A 19,151-nucleotide genomic window follows, 5' to 3' on the forward strand; every position below is an offset into this window, starting at 1 on the left:
GCCCGCGGGGGCGGGGCAGCGGGAAACCCCGGACACGGACACAGGAAGTGGGCTCCCGGGCACCCTGGATGCCCGAGGCAGGTCCCACGGCCACGGGCTCAGAGAAGGACCCGGAGGGACAGGCAGTGAGCGCCAGTGGCACCCACCCGGGGCCCCGCGGTCAGTGGCCACGTGTTCTTGCCCCCAGAGAAGCAGCTGACGGCCAGCAACTGCCTGGGGGTGCTGGCCATGGCGGAGGCCATGCAGTGCAGCGAGCTCTACCACATGGCCAAGGCCTTCGCGCTGCAGATCTTCCCCGAGGTGGCGGCCCAGGAGGAGATCCTGGGCATCGCCAAGGACGACTTCATCGCCTACATCTCCAACGACAGCCTCAACACCAAGGCCGAGGAGCTGGTGTACGAGACGGTCATCAAGTGGATCAAGAAGGACCCCGCGTCCCGGGCACAGGTGAGGCCCGGCCCTGCTTCCGGTCCGGCCCCACTCGGCTCGGGCATCGGGGCATCGGGGCCAGGAGGCAGGAAGTAGAAGCCGGGCTGCCCGTAGGCCCCGCCCCAGGGACGCTGCAACCGCTTCCGGGGCAGCAGGCAGGCGAAGGGAGGGGTGAGAGATGCAAAACCAGGCCCCTGGCTCTCCAGGGCTGGCATTCCACCGGCAGGAGACCCAAGCTGAGCGAGAGGCCACAGGGCCTGGGGCACAGCATCGGGGCCCTTCGGGGAGGAGTGTGCCCGAGGCAGGGCACCCGGAGCTCCGCTGAGCTCCCTCCAGCGGGAGGAACACCCATGCGCTGGTTCCTGGGAAGGTGGAGGCACCCGCGCACACAGGACACAGGAAGTGAGTCCCCGGGAGCGGGCGGCCGGGGCAGTCAGGGCCGGATCCAGGCAGGAGGAAGGGGGGGTTTGGGGGAGGACACCAAACACACCCCAGCGGGGTCTCCGGGCCAGAAAGCCCAGCTGGAGGCCCTCGGATGGAGCTGCTGTGGCTCCCACAGGGGGGACCCTGGGAGCCAGGTTAGCCGCACAGGTGCCCACACTGTGGTCCACCTGTGCCTCCTCGCTCCCTCTCCTCGCTCACTCTCCCCTCGCACCGAGGCCTCCCCGGCCTCCAGGATGCCCGGTCACCCCTGAGCTGTCCTGCCTCCAGTCCCCGCCAGATTCCCTCCCGCCCTGCAGCTCCCGCTCTGTGGCAGGCCCAAGCGCCAGGCTGAGGCAGAGGGACGCCCCTGAAGGGGGTTGTTGGTGGGTGTTGGGGGGACACAGGTTCTGACGGTTGTGATTGGCAAGCTTGTCAATCATCATCTCCTTCCCAAAGCTGATGGCCATCAGCTCTCCTGGGCACTCCCACCTGCTCCTGGGCTCCTGCCCCAGGCACCCCTCTCCGAGGCTCGAGGCTCGGGCCCTCCACCTCAGCCCCCTGCAGCCCGGCGTGGAGCAAAGGCCCGCGATGGGGGTGGAGGTGAGAGTGAGGAGCTGCAGGGACAGACGGACAGTCCACCCCCCAGTCAGCTGCAGCTGGCCAGACCTCCCGGTTCCTCCCTCTCATCGCTCCCAGCTGCTGGGAGCTGTCTTTTTGTTGCTGTTAGTCCTCACCGGAGGATATTTTCCCAGTGATTCTTACAGAGAGTGGGAGGGAGGGGGAGAGACAGAGAGAAAAACATGGATGTGAGAGAGACCCATCGATGGGTTGCCTCCCACATGAGCCCTGACCAGGGCCAGGGATCAAGCCCGCAACCAAAGTACTTGCTCTTGACCAGAATCGAACCCGGGACCTTTCAGCTCACAGACTGATGCTCTGTCCACGGAGCCAAACTGGCCGGGGTTGGGGGCTTCCTTCTCTCTCTGCCGAAGCTGGGTCAGTGGTCGGCAAACTCATTAGTCCACAGAGCCAAAGATCAACAGTACAATGATTGACATTTCTTTGGAGAGCCACATTTTTAAAACTTAAACTCTATAGGTAGGTACGTTGTAATTGACTTAATTAGGGTCCTCCGAAGCTGGCCTTTGCTAAACGCTCGAGGGGCCCAAGACTGAGCCATCTTGGCAGCAGCCTCCGTGCCCGCCCAGGGCCGGCCCCCTGCCCGGTCTGACAGCCCCGTGTCCCCCGGCCAGTACGCAGCGGAGCTCCTGGCCGTGGTGCGCCTGCCCTTCATCCACCCCAGCTACCTGCTCAACGTGGTGGACAACGAGGAGCTCATCAAGTCCTCGGAGGCCTGCCGGGACCTGGTCAACGAGGCCAAGCGCTACCACATGCTCCCCCACGCCCGCCAGGAGATGCAGACGCCCCGGACCCGGCCGCGCCTCTCCGCAGGTATGGGGGGCCATGCCCCAGCCCCGCACACCCGGTGTCCCGGGGCGGCCCGGCTCCGGGTGGGCCCCAGAGAGGCGCCGGGTGCAGATACTGCAGGTGTGAGAGGTGGGGGGGAGGGGGAGAGCGGTCCCAAGCATGTCCACCCGTGTCCGCAGGCGTGGCCGAGGTCATCGTGTTGGTCGGGGGCCGGCAGATGGTGGGGATGACCCAGCGCTCCCTGGTGGCCGTCACCTGCTGGAACCCGCAGAACAACAAGTGGTACCCCCTGGCCTCCCTGCCTTTCTACGACCGCGAGTTCTTCAGCGTCGTGAGCGCCGGGGACAACATCTACCTCTCAGGTGAGGCCCGGGGGCGGCGGGGAGGGGCGTGGGGCCTGGGCGCCTCCCCTCTCGCACACCCACCGAGGGCCGGGAGTGCTGACTCCGGAGGCAGAGCCTCCTCCGGACCCGCCCCCGGGCTGGGCAGCCTGGCGCGGCCCCTCCTCACGCCCCGCCTGCTCTCTGCGCCTCCCCCCTCTGCAGGTGGGATGGAGTCCGGGGTGACGCTGGCCGACGTCTGGTGCTACATGTCCCTGCTGGACAACTGGAACCTCGTCTCCAGAATGACCGTCCCCCGCTGCCGGCACAACAGCCTGGTCTACGACGGGAAGATCTACACCCTCGGGGGCCTGGGCGTGGCCGGCAACGTGGACCACGTGGAGAGGTGAGGGGCCACGGCCACCCGGGGGGCAGGGGGGCATCCTCTGAAATTCATCGGAAGCTAAACTCTCCTCCTCCTTCCCGGCACCCACCCTGAGCCACTAGAGTCTGGACGTCGGTGGGGCCATGGATGCCCTGCAGAGTGAGAGGCCTGGGATGGGGAGGTAGCAGGCCCCCAGCTGCCGGTTACTGACATGGGACTCTCTTGTCCAGCAGCCCCTTCCGGTGGGAGACCTGAGACCCCGGGGGCGGGGCAGGGGAGGCACCGGTGGGGCTTAGCTGGAGAGGACGCGCCGGGACCGGGTTGGCTGGGATGTAAGGGGAAGCAGGAGCTGTTGGCCCAAATGGGTGCCATTCCAATGACCGTGCCCCCGTGTCCCTGCCGAGCGCGGGGTTCCACACCTGGGAGCCCCTCTCCCCCTCCATCCCGCCCAGACCAGGAAATCCTCTTCCGACACGGGAAGGAGCTCTGCACACAGGTGTGTTTGATCCTCAACCAAATCCCTGCATTTATCAACAAGCGTAATCGCCAGTCTTCCAGACCTCTCCCGGAGAGAACAGAAGCCAGTGGGCCCCGGAACCCCGTGTGTATGCCCGCCGGCTTCCACGGGCCATTGAAGCCGGGGCCACCTACAGGGGGCAGTGTAGGCCGGGGAGCGGCAGCAGCGTGGGCGGAGGCTTCGAGGCAGGCCTGCTTTTAGGAAAACGGACGCCCCAGAGAGTGAGGAGGGAGGCTGAGCCGCCCCTATTCCAGCACAGGACACAGCCAGGACCCCGGAGCCCTCCCCCACGGCCCCCCCACGCCCAGCCCACCGCCCCGCCCACGTCACCAGCGCCACTGGAAGCAGAGGTCCCTGTGGGACAGCCCTGTGCCCACATGGGCCCTCCTTGTGTGCGTTTCCCTCGCCGGCTAATTTGTCCCTTTTTTAAAAAATATATATATTTTATTGATTTTTTTACAGAGAGGAAGAGAGAGGGATTGAGAGCTAGAAACATTGATGAGAGAGAATCATCGATCAGCTGCCTCCTGCACACCCCCTACTGGGGATGTGCCCACAACCAAGGTACATGCCCACGGATCCTGCCGTGGCTCCCCCCCTCCCCCCCGGTCAGCCCCGGCGCTGACAGCCTTTGGCAGGGCCCACCGTGGCCCCCATGCCCAGGCCTTTCGGAAGCTCTGCTCCCACTCGTTGGTCACCCAGTCACAAGCGCGGGGAGCAGGAGACGTTGTCTAGGTCGGAGCAGACTGAGCGGGAGCCGTCCTCCTGTCTTGCTTTTGTCAGCTGTTTTTAATCTCCTAAGACGTTGATTACTCACTTTGCAAACTTACACTTGTTGATAAATACCGGGATTTGTTTGAGGATCAAATGCAGGAGGAGGCGGATGAATTCCACTGCCCATGGGCCCGGGGGCAGTTCTCCCGGCTTCCCCCCCGAAGGTGGGCACAGAGTGACCAGACACCCTGGCACTCAGGAGACGGAGCAGCCCAGGACAGCAGGTGCCCTTTGTCAGCCTCCTGGGTCTGCCTGCTGGCCTGCTAAGGATTGTTCGCAGACTTGAAGACCCCTGGGTGGTGTGAGTGCAAGTGAGGGGGAGGGGGCAGGACTCCCAAGGGGTGGAGCTGAGCCCTCTGGGCAGGTGGAGCGCTATGGCACACGGTGGCAACGATGAGAAACAGGGTGACAGGAAGGTGGGGGTACGAGGGACATGTACCAGGGTACTTGTTCCCCAGGAAGCACTGATGGTACAAATTTGCTCTCCTACCGATAATGAATGCAATATATGGTGCATTATAATTATATCGCAGGACTAGAGCAAGATTATGTGATTAGAGATGAAAACAACAGTACAACAGACAAGCATGTACGATATCATTATATAAATCACCGAGTCTCGTAGTTGATAGCCATCTATCACAGAGCTGTGGCCACTGGATAAATGATCGGAGTGGAGCGCCTCCTCGTGGTCATTGCATGTCATCGGCATATCCTCCAGGGTGTGAGGGGACGGAGGGCTGTGGCTTGGCCAGCAGCCACCTGGAACCCCAGGCTCTAGGGAGAGCTGCGTTGGGCGGAATGTGCCCTTGCACCAAGGGCCACACCGCCCCCGACCGACTCTGGCCCTTCTGCAGGAGCGCCTTGGCTCTCCGCCATCCTGGCTTAGAAAACGGACACCTGAACGTTTGACACTGTCCAAGGAGACACTCACTGCATCCCTATTAGCACGTCTTCAGCCGGGCCTTCATTCAGTCAGGGAGCTCAGCCTCTCTCAGAAGCTGAGTCTTCACGGCTCCGAGCTGGCCGTGCCACCGTGGTCCCCTCGCCCCCTCCCGGAGCCAGGGCTGTGTTCCGCGGTCGCTGAGCTGTGGCCGGGTCACGGCTCATGGTGCAAGGAGGTCCATGGGAACAAGTGGGCCGTGTGCTCCCGGGGGAGAGGTGCTGGGAGGAGAGCGAGCAGGAGGAGGTCCACCTGGGTCCGCAGCACACGAAGGAGCAGCCGGCAGTGCGGACGGGCCAGCGCGGAGCGGCCAGCGCACGAGGAACAGGGCACAGCCGCTGAGACCTGGGCCCGACGTGGCCCGGGAAGACAGACCTGAGAGGTCCCATTCCCCGCCCGACCTGCTCAATTCCAATTCCCCTCCTCTGCCGTCTGCTTCCTGTTCCCACGCCCCCCTGTCCGGTCCTCACTTCTCCGGTGAGCAGGAAGGCTGGGAGGGCCAGTGCGGGCCAGTGCCCCGTGGCCTGAGTGACTCCTCCTAGGGGCCCAGGCTGTGCCAGTGGCGCCCCCGATATCTGCTGCCTCCTGCCCTGCACCGGCCCACCCTGACCTCAGGGCATCTTCTCCCCTCTCGGCAGGTATGACACCATCACCAACCAGTGGGAGGCCGTGGCCCCGCTGCCCAAGGCCGTGCACTCGGCGGCGGCCACCGTGTGCGGCGGCAAGATCTACGTGTTCGGGGGCGTGAACGAGGCGGGCCGGGCGGCGGGCGTCCTCCAGTCCTACGTCCCGCAGACCAACTCCTGGAGCTTCATCGAGTCGCCGATGATCGGTGAGAACCACGTCCCCCCGCCCGGGGCCCGACAGGCTCCCCACCGTGTCGTTCCGTTGGGTCTCAGAGCCCAGGCCCAGGGGCTGGCTCAGCTCGATGCTTCTGTGGACCCAGGCCCAGGGGCGGCGAGCCCAGCCCACGTGCAGCTGTGGATCCCACCGCCCGGACCGGGGACAGGCTGTTCCGTGTGCCTCCCAGCCCCGGGCCCCATCCACGGGCCAGGCCGTGACCCGGAGGCCTCTCTGGGCCAGTGGTCGGCAAACTCGTCAGTCCGCAGAGCCAAGTATCCACACTACAACGACGGACATTTCTTTCTTTTTTTTCTTTTTTTTTTTTAAATATATTTTATTGATTTTTTTACAGAGAGGAAGGGAGAAGGATAGAGAGCTAGAAACATCGATTAGAGAGAAACATCGATCAGCTGCCTCTTGCACACCCCCTACTGGGGATGTGCCCACAACCAAGGCACATGCCCTTGACCGGAATCGAACCCGGGACCTTTCAGTCTGCAGGCCTATGCTCTATCCACCGAGCCACACCGGTTTCGGCAACATTTCTTTGGAGAGCCACATTTTTGAAACTTAAACTTCTTCTAACGCCACGTCTTCAACATAGACTCACCCAGGCTGTGGTGTTTTGTGGAAGAGACACACTCAAGGGGCCAAAGAGCCGCAGTTTGCAGAACAATGCTCTGGGGGGGTCCCTGGGGAGGAGGAGGAGGGGAGAGAAGGCCGGAGCCGGGCCCTGACCGCCTGGCCGCTCTCCCCACAGACAACAAGTACGCGCCCGCCGTCACCCTCAACGGCCTCGTGTTCATCCTGGGCGGGGCCTACGCCAGGGCCACCACCATCTACGACCCCGAGAAGGGGAACATCAAGGCGGGCCCCAACATGAACCACTCCCGCCAGTTCTGCAGGTGAGCGGGCGGCGGCCATTCCGCCCGGCGGGGAGGAGGAGGGGCGGGAGGGCGGGACAGAAGGAGAGGTCTGAGCGCAATGAGTGACCTCCATGCATGGACCAAAGGGGGGCCCAGGCCCAGAGCGGCGGCCCCGGCAGATGCAGGCGTGGGCGCTGGTGCCCGGCAGAGTGTGGAGCGCCCGCCCGAGGCAGCCCCTGGCCCAGAGCCCAGCCCTTGGCTTCAGCGGGCCCCATCTCTCTCCGAGCCAGAAAGGAAGGGCTTCCCACGGGGACCTGCCCGGGTCCTTCGAGGCCACACCTTCCCTGGGCGGGAGGACGAGGTGGGGCTGTCGGTCAGCTTCCCCCAGGGCCACCTACCCATGGCAGACAGGGGCAGCGCCAGGCCAGGGCTGCACAAAGCCCTCCCGGGGACCAGCGGCTTCTGTCGGGGGGTGGGGGGGTGTTGCTCTGATGGTGCAATGATCCCGGGGGCCCTTCGGAGCTGGGCCCAGCGAGTGGCACTCGGAGTCTCACAGCCACCTGGGCAGAAACACACGCGTGTTGTCCCCAGGACAGCATGGGCGAGGTCAGTGTGTGGCCTGGTGCCCCGTCGCCCTGGCCCTGTGGCCCAGAAAAACGGACTCCCCGGGGCAGTGAGACACAGACCCGCTGCTCCACCCCGTTCCTGGGCCAAGAGGAACGGGGAATACAGAGGAGCCCCGAGACCCCCTTCTTAGCATTTCCATAGCGACAGCTCAGCCCTGCAGAGGGCTCACCGGTCCTCGGTGTGGACCGCGGGGAGCACGGACACAGCCCCCGTTTGTGTGGCCTCGTTAACACCCCAGCCTGCGGTGTGACCTTGGAGAGGGAACCCTCCTCCCCCGAGGTCCTAGCAGCGGGACAAGGCGAAGGCCCCACAGCCCTCCTCACGTCGCACCCTCCCATGGTGTGCACCGGGCACCTCCGCCTCACTCCCGCTGCTGAGGAGCGGAGTCTGAGCAGGGCTGTGGGAGGACTCCCAGGCCTCCTCCGAGACCCAGCGTGGGCGCAGGAAGACGGAACGCAGAGGGGAGCTTTGAGTGGGTCTTGCAGGAGACTCGGGGAGAAGCTGGGCCCCAAGGGGAGGGGTGTGGGGCCCTGATGGTGGGGGCAATTGAGGGACCTCCGGCGTCCGCTGAGCCGGCTAGGCTGACATGTTGTCGGAGGCTCGGGATTGCAGGAAGGGGCGGCGGCGTTCAAAGGGTATCTGTTCAGCCGACAGCCAAGGAGAGATGGCCGTTCGCTCCAGTGGGTCCTCACGCGTGGGTCTGCATAAGGGGCGGCTGAGAGGAGGGCGGGTTTGGGAAATGCAGACAGGACAGCGTGGGGAGCTCCCAGGAGCGACCATGCCAGTGAGGGGGTGCGGGGACCCCGTGGAGAGCACCAGCCACAGTCCTGGGTGGTAAGGCCACGGGTACGGAGCCGCAACAGGAAGCTGGGACGGAGCCCCGGCCACGGTGCAGACTGCACTCACAGGCTGTGCTCAGCCATGGCCCGGCTGCCTTCGCTGCCTCCTAGTGAGTGGTGTGCTCCCCCCCGCCCCCCTCACACCCCCGGGCCTCGGGATCTGAGCGGCAGGAGGGCTGGGCTTGGGCATCGGGACATGGGACTCAGTGAGCTGAGAGCCCGTCCAGGAGGCTGTTCCTCTTTCGTCGGCCCCGCAGGCCTTAGGCACCAGGGTGCACATGTCACCCACTGCGCGGCGTGGCGTCCCCCTGGGCTGCGGGGAAAGAGGCCTTCCTTAGACAGCTGAGGGCAGAGGGCAGAGGAGAGCAGCCGGGTCCCCCGTGGCTTTTGCACAAGGGCGGCGGCAGCTGCCGCTCACCGGGCGGGCGGCTGTGTGTGTCTCCGGGTCGGCGGCTGACGCCCTCCCGCTTCCCCTGGCAGCGCCGTGGTGCTCGACGGCAAGATCTACGCGACGGGGGGCATCGTGAGCAGCGAGGGGCCGGCGCTGGGCAACATGGAAGCCTACGAGCCCGCCACCAACTCCTGGACGCTCCTCCCGCACATGCCCTGCCCCGTGTTCAGGCACGGCTGCGTGGTGATCAAGAAGTACATCCAGAGCGGCTGACGGCGGCGGCGGCGAGGCCACGGGGACCGTGGGCGAGTCCGGTGAGGCACGCGCTGCCCACAGGGTCTGTTTTCAGCAGCAGCACCGAGGCCGGCACGCACAGCCGGGACCCGAGGCGCCCGGCTTCCGGATACGCTGCACCGGGTGTGGTCGGGAGTCACCCTGGCCTTCGGGGAGCCGGGCTGAGCCCGGGGCACAGGGACCCGCCCGCCCGCCCGCCGGCCAGCCTCGGGCTCCGCGGGGGGCCTTGCTCTGCCGGAGGCGCCCCCTCTGCCCGGTGCAATAGAGTCTCACATATTTTTCAACTGGGAGAGCGCGGCTGTTTTTTCCTTCCCGCAGAGCAAGCCGGACCCCGGGGCCACCACGGATGATAGATCGGCTCTCCTGTGCCGATGGTAGGCGTCAGGCGCCCTGGGAGTGAGATCAAAGTGTCCTTACCACTTTGATGCCCGTTGTGTGTTGAACCAGTCTGCATTCCCGGCGGCCGAGGGAACGCAGGGGCGGAATGCGCGGCCGGGGGCTGCTGGTCCCCGCGCAGGGCCCGCCCTGGCCGGAGCCGCCGCGGGGCAGCCGCAGGGACGGCTGGGAGAGCGTGTGTCCTCCCAGGTCTTTCTACCACGTTTTTGCTGCAGAAGGACAGGATGATTGTGCTAGCTTTCTCTTACCCAGTACGAAGTATTTAGCTTTCCGAGGCATTTTCTCGATAAACAAAAGGCTATTTTTTAAGCGGAGAGGCGGCGGCCAGGCGAGGGGAGCTCGGGGAGGTCCCGCCGGGGCGGCCCGGGCTCCGGTTTTCCTACGCGCAGAGGAGAGGATGGATCTCTTCCGGGTGGCGCAGAGGCACCCGTTTTATTTTTAGAAAAAGTACCGCCCAGACAGCCCCCTAAGAGCTGGGGACGTGTCCGGTAAAGAGGCTGTTGTAGCAGGAGGCCGCCAGCTCCCTCCCGGCAGAGGCGGAGGCTGAGGCCGGGCCGGGGGGTGGAGGACGGGCAGAGTGTCCACAAAGCACAGGGGCCTGTGTTGGACAGGCACAGCTCCGGAGGAGGGCACCTGGATGGGGCAGCCGAGGCCTGGGGCGCGGGCAGAATCTTCTAGCAGCTTCTTAGAGAGAGAGAGAGAGAAACCAGGAGGGAGACCGCCTGTGGTGGCTCAGAGGGAAGGACCTGCCCGCCGGTCAGTGTCCATTCCGGGGCGGGAGAAGTGCCGCGGCCATGGCCTGTGTCGCTGAAGTTGGTACCAAATACACATTTACCATTTTTATATCTGGGACGTCAACTTGCATTTCACGATTTTAAAAGATTTTTAAAAAGCCACTTACGAGGAGGGAAGGACAGGCCACGCTCCCCGTGTCTCCGCGCTGGCGACCGAGCTCCAGGGCCCGCACGGCCGGGGGGAGGTTTGTGTGTGGGGGGCTCCCACGGGGACGCGCTGCCAGGCTTCGTTATGCAGTTCCTACTATTATTTATTCTTTTAAAAAAGTAATAAGCACAAAACTACATACGCTGTATGTCCTTCAAAGTATTTATGTCGAACAGGGTGCAAGTGTGAACCCAAGGACTGGAGCACAAATCTCTAACTGCCCGGGGCGGGGCTGGGGCTGCGTCCGCGTGGGCTGTGCGTCTGCCTCCAAAGGAGGTGTTAGCGGTCGGCGGGCTCGGCACCGGTGGCAGCGGAACTCCGTCTCTCTCCTCGCCCATCACACTGGAGCAAAGCTGGCGGTCTCTGTGAATGACATAAACAGGGTTCTCTGTAACGGTATTGTACATAGTATATGTTTATTGTTAAGTTCTTGTTATATTATAATAAATATATTTATAGATCTAGACCCGGACGTCCGTGAGATGTCTTCGTGTGCCTTCGTCCTGGCCATGGTGATGAGGAACGCCAGCGTGGGTCCTTCCGCCTCGGGCATCAGCCGTCTGGGCTCCGTCACGCACCTGCACGCAGATGAGGGAGGAGGATAGGGCTCCTTGGCAAGGGACAGAGCTGGAAGGGCCGCCAAGAATCTAGGGCAAATGGAAAGAGACTGCCAAAACCGGTTTGGCTCAGTGGATAGAGCGTCGGCCTGCGGACTGAAAGGTCCCAGGTTCGATTCCTATCAAGGGCATGAGCCTTGGTTGCGGGCACATTCCCAGTGGGGGTGTGTGCAGGAGGCAGCTGGTCAATGTCTCTCATCAATGTTTCTGGCTCTCTATCCCTCTCCCTTCCTCTCTGTAAAAAATCAATAAAATATATTTTTTAAATGGAAAGGGAGTTGGCAAACAGTCTGGAATGACTCTGAGGATCTCCCTTTAGTTGTCAGTTCTCTTTTTATAAAAAAAAAAACAAGTGTTTTTATTGATTTTAGAGAGGAAGGGAGAGGGAGAGAGAACTATAAGTGAGAAACATAGGCTGGCTGCCTCCCACACCACCCCCCAACACACACACACACACACACACACACACACCAGGGACCAAGCCTGAAACCAGGGCACGTGTCCCAACTGGGAATGGATCCAGCAACCTCTCGGTGCATGGATCAGTGCGCACCCACTGAGCCACACCGGCTGAGCATAAGTGCTCTTATTATACCAGTGCCACCGGAAGCCTCAGAGTCAGCTTCCCTCGGGTCTGACTCCCGCGTCTGGCATCCTTCTTGAGGGGCTGCCAAGGCCACATGGCAACTCCAGCTCCTCAGCCTGAGAAGAAACACAACACACTTCCTCCAGAAGGACAGCACGGCGTGGCCTCCACCCTGAGATCCAGACACGGCGGCCGCCCCGCCTCCCACCACGCCCAAGGCTGGTGGCCAGCACGTCACGCAGAGGGACTTGGCTAAGGAAGCCCACGCAAGGCTCCCCAAGGTGAACATGGAGCCCCCAGGCAGGATCGCACCCTCCTGCAGGGAAAGAAGTTTCGGAGGAGAAGGTAGGGTTAGCAGCATTTCTTAATCGGCAAACCAACCTCGAATCCTAGCGTCTCTTCGCAGGAAAACAATCTGAGAAAAGCTGGGCGGGGGCAGGTGAGCGTGGGAGCCCGGAGAGCCTGGCCGAGGCCTCGCGATGCCCCATGCGCATCTGCCGGGACATCCTCAGAGACCCGGGGCCTAGAGGAAAGGCTGGGGGCCGGAGGACCCCAGCTGGGAAGAGCTGCAGTTACAGCCTGTCATCAAATCCAAGCAATAGTCCTGTCAGCTCCTTCCTGTCTGCTCTACTCCCCGAAACCACGGAAACACGCTCCCGGGTCTGAGCAGAGCCTGTGTCCTTCAGACGGCACTCCCGGTGGTAAAGCACATTCCATGTCCCGTGACGAACATGTGTCCACTCCGCTAGGAGCCCGAGAGGCTGGGAGTCTCTCCTGCTGGACTCGGGGTGCTACCGTCCGGCAGAGTGGATGGGGAGCAGGTGGCTGTGACAGCCACAGACAGGAGGTGGCTCACGTGTGTGCGTGTGTGTGTGTGTGTGTGTGTGTGTGAGTGTGTGTGTGTGTGTGTGTGTGTGAGAGAGAGAGAGAGAGCGAGAGCGAGAGAGAGAGAGAGAGAGAGAGTGAGAGAGAGAGAGTTTTTAAAAAAACAGCCAAGCCGGGACCAGTTTGGCTCAATGGATAGAGCATCGGCCTGCTGAAAGGTCCCGGGTTCGATTCCGGACAAGGGCATGCACCTTGGATGCGGGCACATCCCCAGTGTGGGGGGTGAGGGGGGGAGCAGGAGGCAGCTGATCGGTGTTTCTCTCTCATCGACGTTTCTAACTCTCTGTCCCTCTCAATTCCTCTCTGTGTAAAATCAATAAAATATATTTTTTTAAAAAGAGAAAAAAGAAAATGCATTGTGCTAAAATTAAAAAAAAATTTAAAAAAAAAACCCACAGCCAAAACAAGACTAAGTCAGGAAAAATACTTGCAGTTCCTGTGACAAAGGACTAATGTCTTTTTTTAAGGGCCCATGAAATTCAATAAGAAAATTTTAAGTGGTTCCAACTGTTAAATAGGTCATAAAGAAACCCCACGAGGAAAAAACATTGCTAGGAAACACTCAACAAAAAAGTTCAACACTGGCAGTCTTTTGCATAATGACACTTAAAATAACGAGGAAACACCTTGACCTGCTAAGTCATCTTACCAAAGCTAAAGGCGCCCAGTGGGGAGAGTGTCGGCCTGCGGACTGAAGGGTCCCAGGTTTGATTCTGGCCAAGGGCACATGCCCAGGTTGCGGGCTTGATTCCCAGTGGGTGGCATGATAGGAGACAGCCGATCACTGATTCTCTCTCATCATTGATGTTTCTCTCTTTTGTGGATCTTTTTTTTTTTTCTTTTTTCTTTTTTTTTTTTTTTAATATTTTATTGATTTTGTACAGAGAGGAAGGGAGAGAGATAGTTAGAAACATCGATGAGAGAGAGTCATCGATCAGCTGCCTCTTGCACACCCCCTACTGGGGATGTGCCCGCAACCAAGGTACATGCCCTTGACCGGAATCGAACCCGGGACCTTTCAGTCCCCAAGCCGACGCTCTGTCCATTGAGCCAAACCAGTCTTGGCTCTCTCTTTCTCTCTACCTCTTCCTTCCTTTCTGAAATCAATAAAGAATTTTTTTTTAAATGGTGGGAGGGGACCTGGAGGACTGGTGAAAATCTGAGGTGTGCCAAGGGCTTTGTGAGCGGAAATGGCCCTTTTCAGAAGCAACGTAGCAAGTGCCAGTTCTCAAAAACCTGAAGAACACCTGACCGGGGAATTCACATCTAGGCATCATAGGAGATAGCACAGACTCTTGAGAAGTCACAGGAGAATGGCCGACGCTCCCATCTGCCAGACACCGCGCTGAGCACTTAAAGCCTAGGACCCTCACAATCTGCGAGACGGGTCCCAAAGACACGCAGCCACAAAGAAAACGTTAGCCGAGGAAGGCCCACAGTGTATGATTGCGCTTATGGAAGGTATGTATGTAAAGATACATAAAATATTTAGAGAAAAGTGACAGGTTCACAGTCATAAACTACCATTAGTTGCCCCAGCGGGACTGTGGGCAATTTTTCTTCCTTCCTTCTAAAACATATATAAAGTGATGGCGTTACTTTTATAATAAAGATCTATTCTTTTTGAATGGGGAATGAGGGGCAGAAAGTGATCTTTCCCCTACAGCCTAAGACACTGTCAAAGATTATTTCCTACTCTGGGCGCCATAAGCAAAGTTAGGGCTCAGAATAAAATAACAAAGAATGACATATAAGAAAATGATCGTCAGTAATAAACAAGATTAAAAAAAAAACCCTAAAGGCTTGGGAGTGAATTATATCTTTCAGTGCAAGGGAAAAAAGAACATCAACATTTAATCTCAGATCAAATAAGATGAAAAGGAAAAAACGGAGGAGGGAAAACTCTCTTTCCACATAAGGATGCTGTGTGAGTGCTAAAACTCTGAACGAGTGGCCCAGATCCTTTGGGAGGTCTTCTCCAATGAGGCCTCCGGGTATTTATATGACACAATCGCACACAGGATCTCACCGCACCCCTTCAATTACCCTAAAAGGCACAGGTCACCGTCTTCACTCTTTCAAAGGAAACGATGTCGGAAAAGTTAAGGGACTTCGCAGTCATGGCTACACCAGGCCTGTGTCCTCCAGGCATCATCGCACTTAATCCTCCGAACCATCCTCAGAGGGTGGTACCCCCTGCACAGGTGAGGCTCAGGGGAGGCAGTGCCTGGGCCTGAGGCCCGTCAGAGGTCAGGCCCCACTCAGCGAGCCTCGGAGGGCCTGCGGGGCACCACACAGCCTCTCCACATCCCTCAGCTCTTAGGACCCCAAGACTAAGGCTCCTCCCCCCCCCCCTTCCCAAAGTCTGTTCTCAAGAGAGTTCTGGGATGGGGTACCGTCAGCTGGGTCAGACACCGTCCTCTTCCAGAGCCAGGTTAGGAACGCCTGCTAAGAGTCTCAGCGAAACTTGGGGGGATGGGAGTCCACGGAAACGCCAGCCCACCCATTGCTGTCTCTCTTGAAGCTACCGTGAGCCTTCCAATGCAACGAACTCTCAGGGAGTTCCCATCCGACGTAACCCGGCCTGGGAGAGCAAAGGGGAGAACACCCGGGCCCTGGCTGCGCCATCTCTGCCCCGAAGGGCACATCACGCCCTCGGCACCTGGGAGACAGGAGGCTAACGTGCCTCCCCACCGCACTGAGCACGCTCCGCTGTAAGGGGCACCACCCCCACCGCACTGAGCACGCTCCGCTGTAAGGGGCACCCCCCCCCACCGCACTGAGCACGCTCCGCTGTAAGGGGCACCCCCCCCCACCGCACTGAGCACGCTCCGCTGTAAGGGGCACCAGCCCCACCGCACTGAGCACGCTCCGCTGTAAGGGGCACCAGCCCCACCGCACTGAGCACGCTCCGCTGTAAGGGGCACCACCCCCACCGCACTGAGCACGCTCCGCTGTAAGGGGCACCAGCCCCACCGCACTGAGCACGCTCCGCTGTAAGGGGCACCAGTCCCACCGCACTGAGCACGCTCCGCTGTAAGGGGCACCAGCCCCACCGCACTGAGCACGCTCCGCTGTAAGGGGCACCACCCCCACCGCACTGAGCACGCTCCGCTGCAAGGGGCACCACCAACTTGCTCTACAAGCATTTGCTAGTACCATCCTGCCATAATCAGTGTGATGGGAGTTCCAGTCCCCCGCACCCTCACCAATACTAAATACTGGCAAACTTTAAAATGTTTTTGCTTATTGTCGCAGATAAAAAATACGTTTTGGCCTCTTGTACTTCTACTGTAAATTTCCCGTTTACATCCTTTGCTAGCTTGTTGTGTTTTATTACCGAGTTGTGTTTTATTGATGGGATCTCTTTATATCTTATGACCTTTAATAACCCTTTCTCAGTTATGTGTACGGTAAATATCTACTCCCAGTTTATCATTTGTCTTGCAAATTTTGTCCTTCATTGAAGAGAACCTTAAAGTACTATGTAATCAAGCCTAGCTTTGATAGTTTTGAAAGGCTTCCTTTATCCTGAGTATATAGTTTTTCGTTCTTTTATATTTACATTTAACCTATCTTTTTATTTTTCATGTTTCCTTCTTAAACCCACTATCCTGAAGTACTTTTGTGGAGGATATAAAGTAGAGCTCTAACATTCCCCCTACACCACACACGCGCGCGCGCACACACACACACACACACACACACACACCCCTCAATTGCTCTTCCTAAGTAATCTCTGAGATCTGAAACACCAACTCCCTCTTGTATTATTCCCATAGGTTCAGACCTGTGTGGGGTCTATTATTCTATGGTCTTATTGCTTTTCTTTTTATCCTGATATCTATGATGATGAAAGTGTAATGTGCTCATTAGACCAGATGTCCTTCCAGACGGAAGCCCGGGCCCGGGTGCCAGAGGGAAGCCGGGGCCGGCAGGCTGGGAAAGGAAGGCCTACTCTTGCACGAATTTCATGCATCGGGCCTCTAGTAATTTCAGAATAAATCTTGATGTTTTTCTATGGCAACTTTCATCCTGTCACTTTTTAAATGCTATTTTTTTTTTAAACTCCCAAAAGCTCTAGGTGGAGGTATTAACATCTAAGTAAGTCTGTTTTAAGATGGGTGTTATATATTCTTTTTGAAGCTTAATCCCGTCATTGTACAGTTTTTGTTACTACGGTGGAGGGGCTCTTTTTGTCCCATGACATTTACTGCTTAGTAATAACGTATTTAGGAGTTGTTGATGTCCGATAAAAGAAAGAAGTGTTTTCCCACCTGGGCCAAGGAGCCAAGTCAAACGGGGACGGACCCAGCTCCCAGAAGTCCGCCTTCCCCACGGGAGAGCAGGAATCAGGTCACCCAGAGGTCGGTACTCACCTTCCCACGCGTACCATCCGTGCGCTCTGCTGCCCTCTGGCATCGGCAGGCCTCGGGGGGTCCTTCCTCAGGAAAGCTGAGGGCACAGCCTCTGAGCGGATCAGACCTGACGGATAGGCCACGTCCTCCTGCACCCACGGAGCACGCACCCTGCTGAGTAGGGACAGGCCTCCCTCACTCCACTGGCAGCCTGGAAGTACGTCCCGGGTGAGACGAGGAGAGACGTGCTCTGGCCATCCCCACAGCCTCCAGGTGGCTCGGCAGCTCCTCCTTGTCACCGGGGCTTCGCCTGCTCTGCACGCGGAATTCCTCCATCTCCCGGACGCCGCCACCGCTCCAGTGCAAACCTGTGCGGCAGGGGAGCCTTGGGGACTAGGCATCCTGTTAATAAAAATCCAGTTGTTATTTGGATTTCACCTCCTGCTTTCTCTAAGCGCTTTTCCATTGACAGTGCCTTGTTTCAAGCCCTTATTACTCCGCACCTTGGCTGTCGCCATAGTCTCTCTCAGATGGTTATCCTATATAATAAAAGCCTAATATGCCAATTGTCCCCTCGGGCAGTCATTCGACGGGGAGACCAGGAGTTGGACCGCTCGCAATGACATGTTCTGACCACAAGGAGGCGGCATGGGACATGGTGGGCGTCAGCAATGCGGTGCTGACAGCAGGCGGCAGTGAAGGTGCTGCCGGCCCTGATAGGCTCCAATAAGAGCAGGACCACAGCGGGATGGTGGAGCAGGTGAGTAGGTGGCACCAGGCCAAGGTGAGTGCGAGCAGGGGCCCAGGTGCTGCCCAGGGCCCAGAGTTCAGCTGGGACCTGCCCTTCCATGCCAGACGCTCACACTTCGATCCGCGGCCAGGCCTAGGGACTGCACCCACGCACAAACTTCGTGCACCGGGCCTCTAGTTTTAAAAATAGCAGCTTTAACGATATATAATTCACACAGGATAAAATTCATCTTTTTAAAGTGTACAATTCATCGGGTTTGAGCAGCCATCACCACTGTCTAATTTTAGAATGCTTTAATCATCATCTCAAAAAGAAACCTGTGCCCATCAGCAGTCACACCCCACCTCCCCGGCCCCAGCCCTCAGCAAACAGTGATCTCCTTTCTGTCCCTGTAGACTGCCTGTATGGACAGGTGCTACACATGGAACCATGCAGTTAATGGTCCCTTACCTCTGACCTCTTTCACTTAGCAGTGTTCTCAAGCTTCATCTCTGTTGTATCGCGTATCAACGCTTCGCTTCTTTTTATGGTCAAATAACATTCCACTGCATCGGTATATAAAATGGATATCAAAATGGATACATTTAGGATATCCATTCTCAGTCGATGGACAGTGGGTTACTGGCACACTTTAACTGTTAGAAATAATGCTGCAATAAACATTTGAATACAAGGTCTTAAGACTAAGTAAAATTGGGGCATACTGGATTTAACAAAATTAAACAGGTTTCTTTACTGTAGGATTTCTCAGAGTCAAAAACAGACTACCACTCATCCTGACCTCACCAAAGTGGATGCGCGAGGCAGTGTTTTGCCAAACCTATTCGGAAACTTCTCTCCTAGATTAGGATACAAGCTCAAATAATCATATGGGATTCTGGGGTCAAAACATCTGACCTCATCTTCAGAACTGCCACAATATTTAAGAAAAAATTATTACATTTTCACATTGTAGCAGAAGAAATAAAATCAGTATTCTTCAAAGTCACCTAAATCCTTCTGAGTATAGAAAAATAGGTTTCACTATAACTTTGTAAGTCCCCCCCCCCCCCAAGTCCTTAACATCTCTACTTAAATAAAGTATTACCTAATAACTGCTCCACACAACAACTAAAATACCAAACCAGCTACCAATGGCGGCTGCACAAGGGGGGCCTGCCATTTTCTGGAAAGGCTCCTGGCATTCGGTACTGAATTTTTAACATGACGATCTCCTCAGCAAGTAGGCTGTAGTGAAGAACAGCGAAACCAATGACTCTCCCATCGATATCCAAAATGCAAACTTTCACGTCCCAGTACTCTTACGAAACTATCGTAGTAAAACAAAGATATTCTATTTAATATTTGTGTTAATAGTGAGATGATATTTCATCAATTCCAACTATCAAATCTCGACTATGTGGAGAGAAAAAAAAACAACGCTTTTTAATAAAAAGATCTTTTGCTGTTTTGTTTCTGGAAATATATAAGTTCAAAAAATGTGGAAATTGGTGTCAAGAAACATCCTAAAGATGTGAAGTGGTTTTTCTTAGAGCAT

The 19,151-nt window shown here is 58.0% G+C and overlaps 1 protein-coding gene across 1 annotated transcript in view; it reads left to right on the plus strand.

Moving 5' to 3' along the window:
• KLHL29 (kelch like family member 29) overlaps nt 1-10,350 on the plus strand; it is a 237,014-nt gene extending 226,664 nt beyond the window's left edge. Inside the window, exons 8-14 of the mRNA XM_036434704.2 lie at nt 188-447; nt 2,106-2,304; nt 2,460-2,642; nt 2,826-3,006; nt 5,858-6,051; nt 6,823-6,967; nt 8,875-10,350. Coding sequence (XP_036290597.1) covers nt 188-447; nt 2,106-2,304; nt 2,460-2,642; nt 2,826-3,006; nt 5,858-6,051; nt 6,823-6,967; nt 8,875-9,058 — 1,346 coding nt within the window. The 3' untranslated portion in view covers nt 9,059-10,350. The remainder of the gene's footprint in view (nt 1-187; nt 448-2,105; nt 2,305-2,459; nt 2,643-2,825; nt 3,007-5,857; nt 6,052-6,822; nt 6,968-8,874) is intronic.
• Nucleotides 10,351-19,151: the final 8,801 nt, after the last annotated feature.

This window comes from Pipistrellus kuhlii, unplaced genomic scaffold, assembly GCF_014108245.1.
Source record: "Pipistrellus kuhlii isolate mPipKuh1 unplaced genomic scaffold, mPipKuh1.p scaffold_m20_p_13, whole genome shotgun sequence".
Classification (NCBI taxonomy): domain Eukaryota; kingdom Metazoa; phylum Chordata; class Mammalia; order Chiroptera; family Vespertilionidae; genus Pipistrellus; species Pipistrellus kuhlii.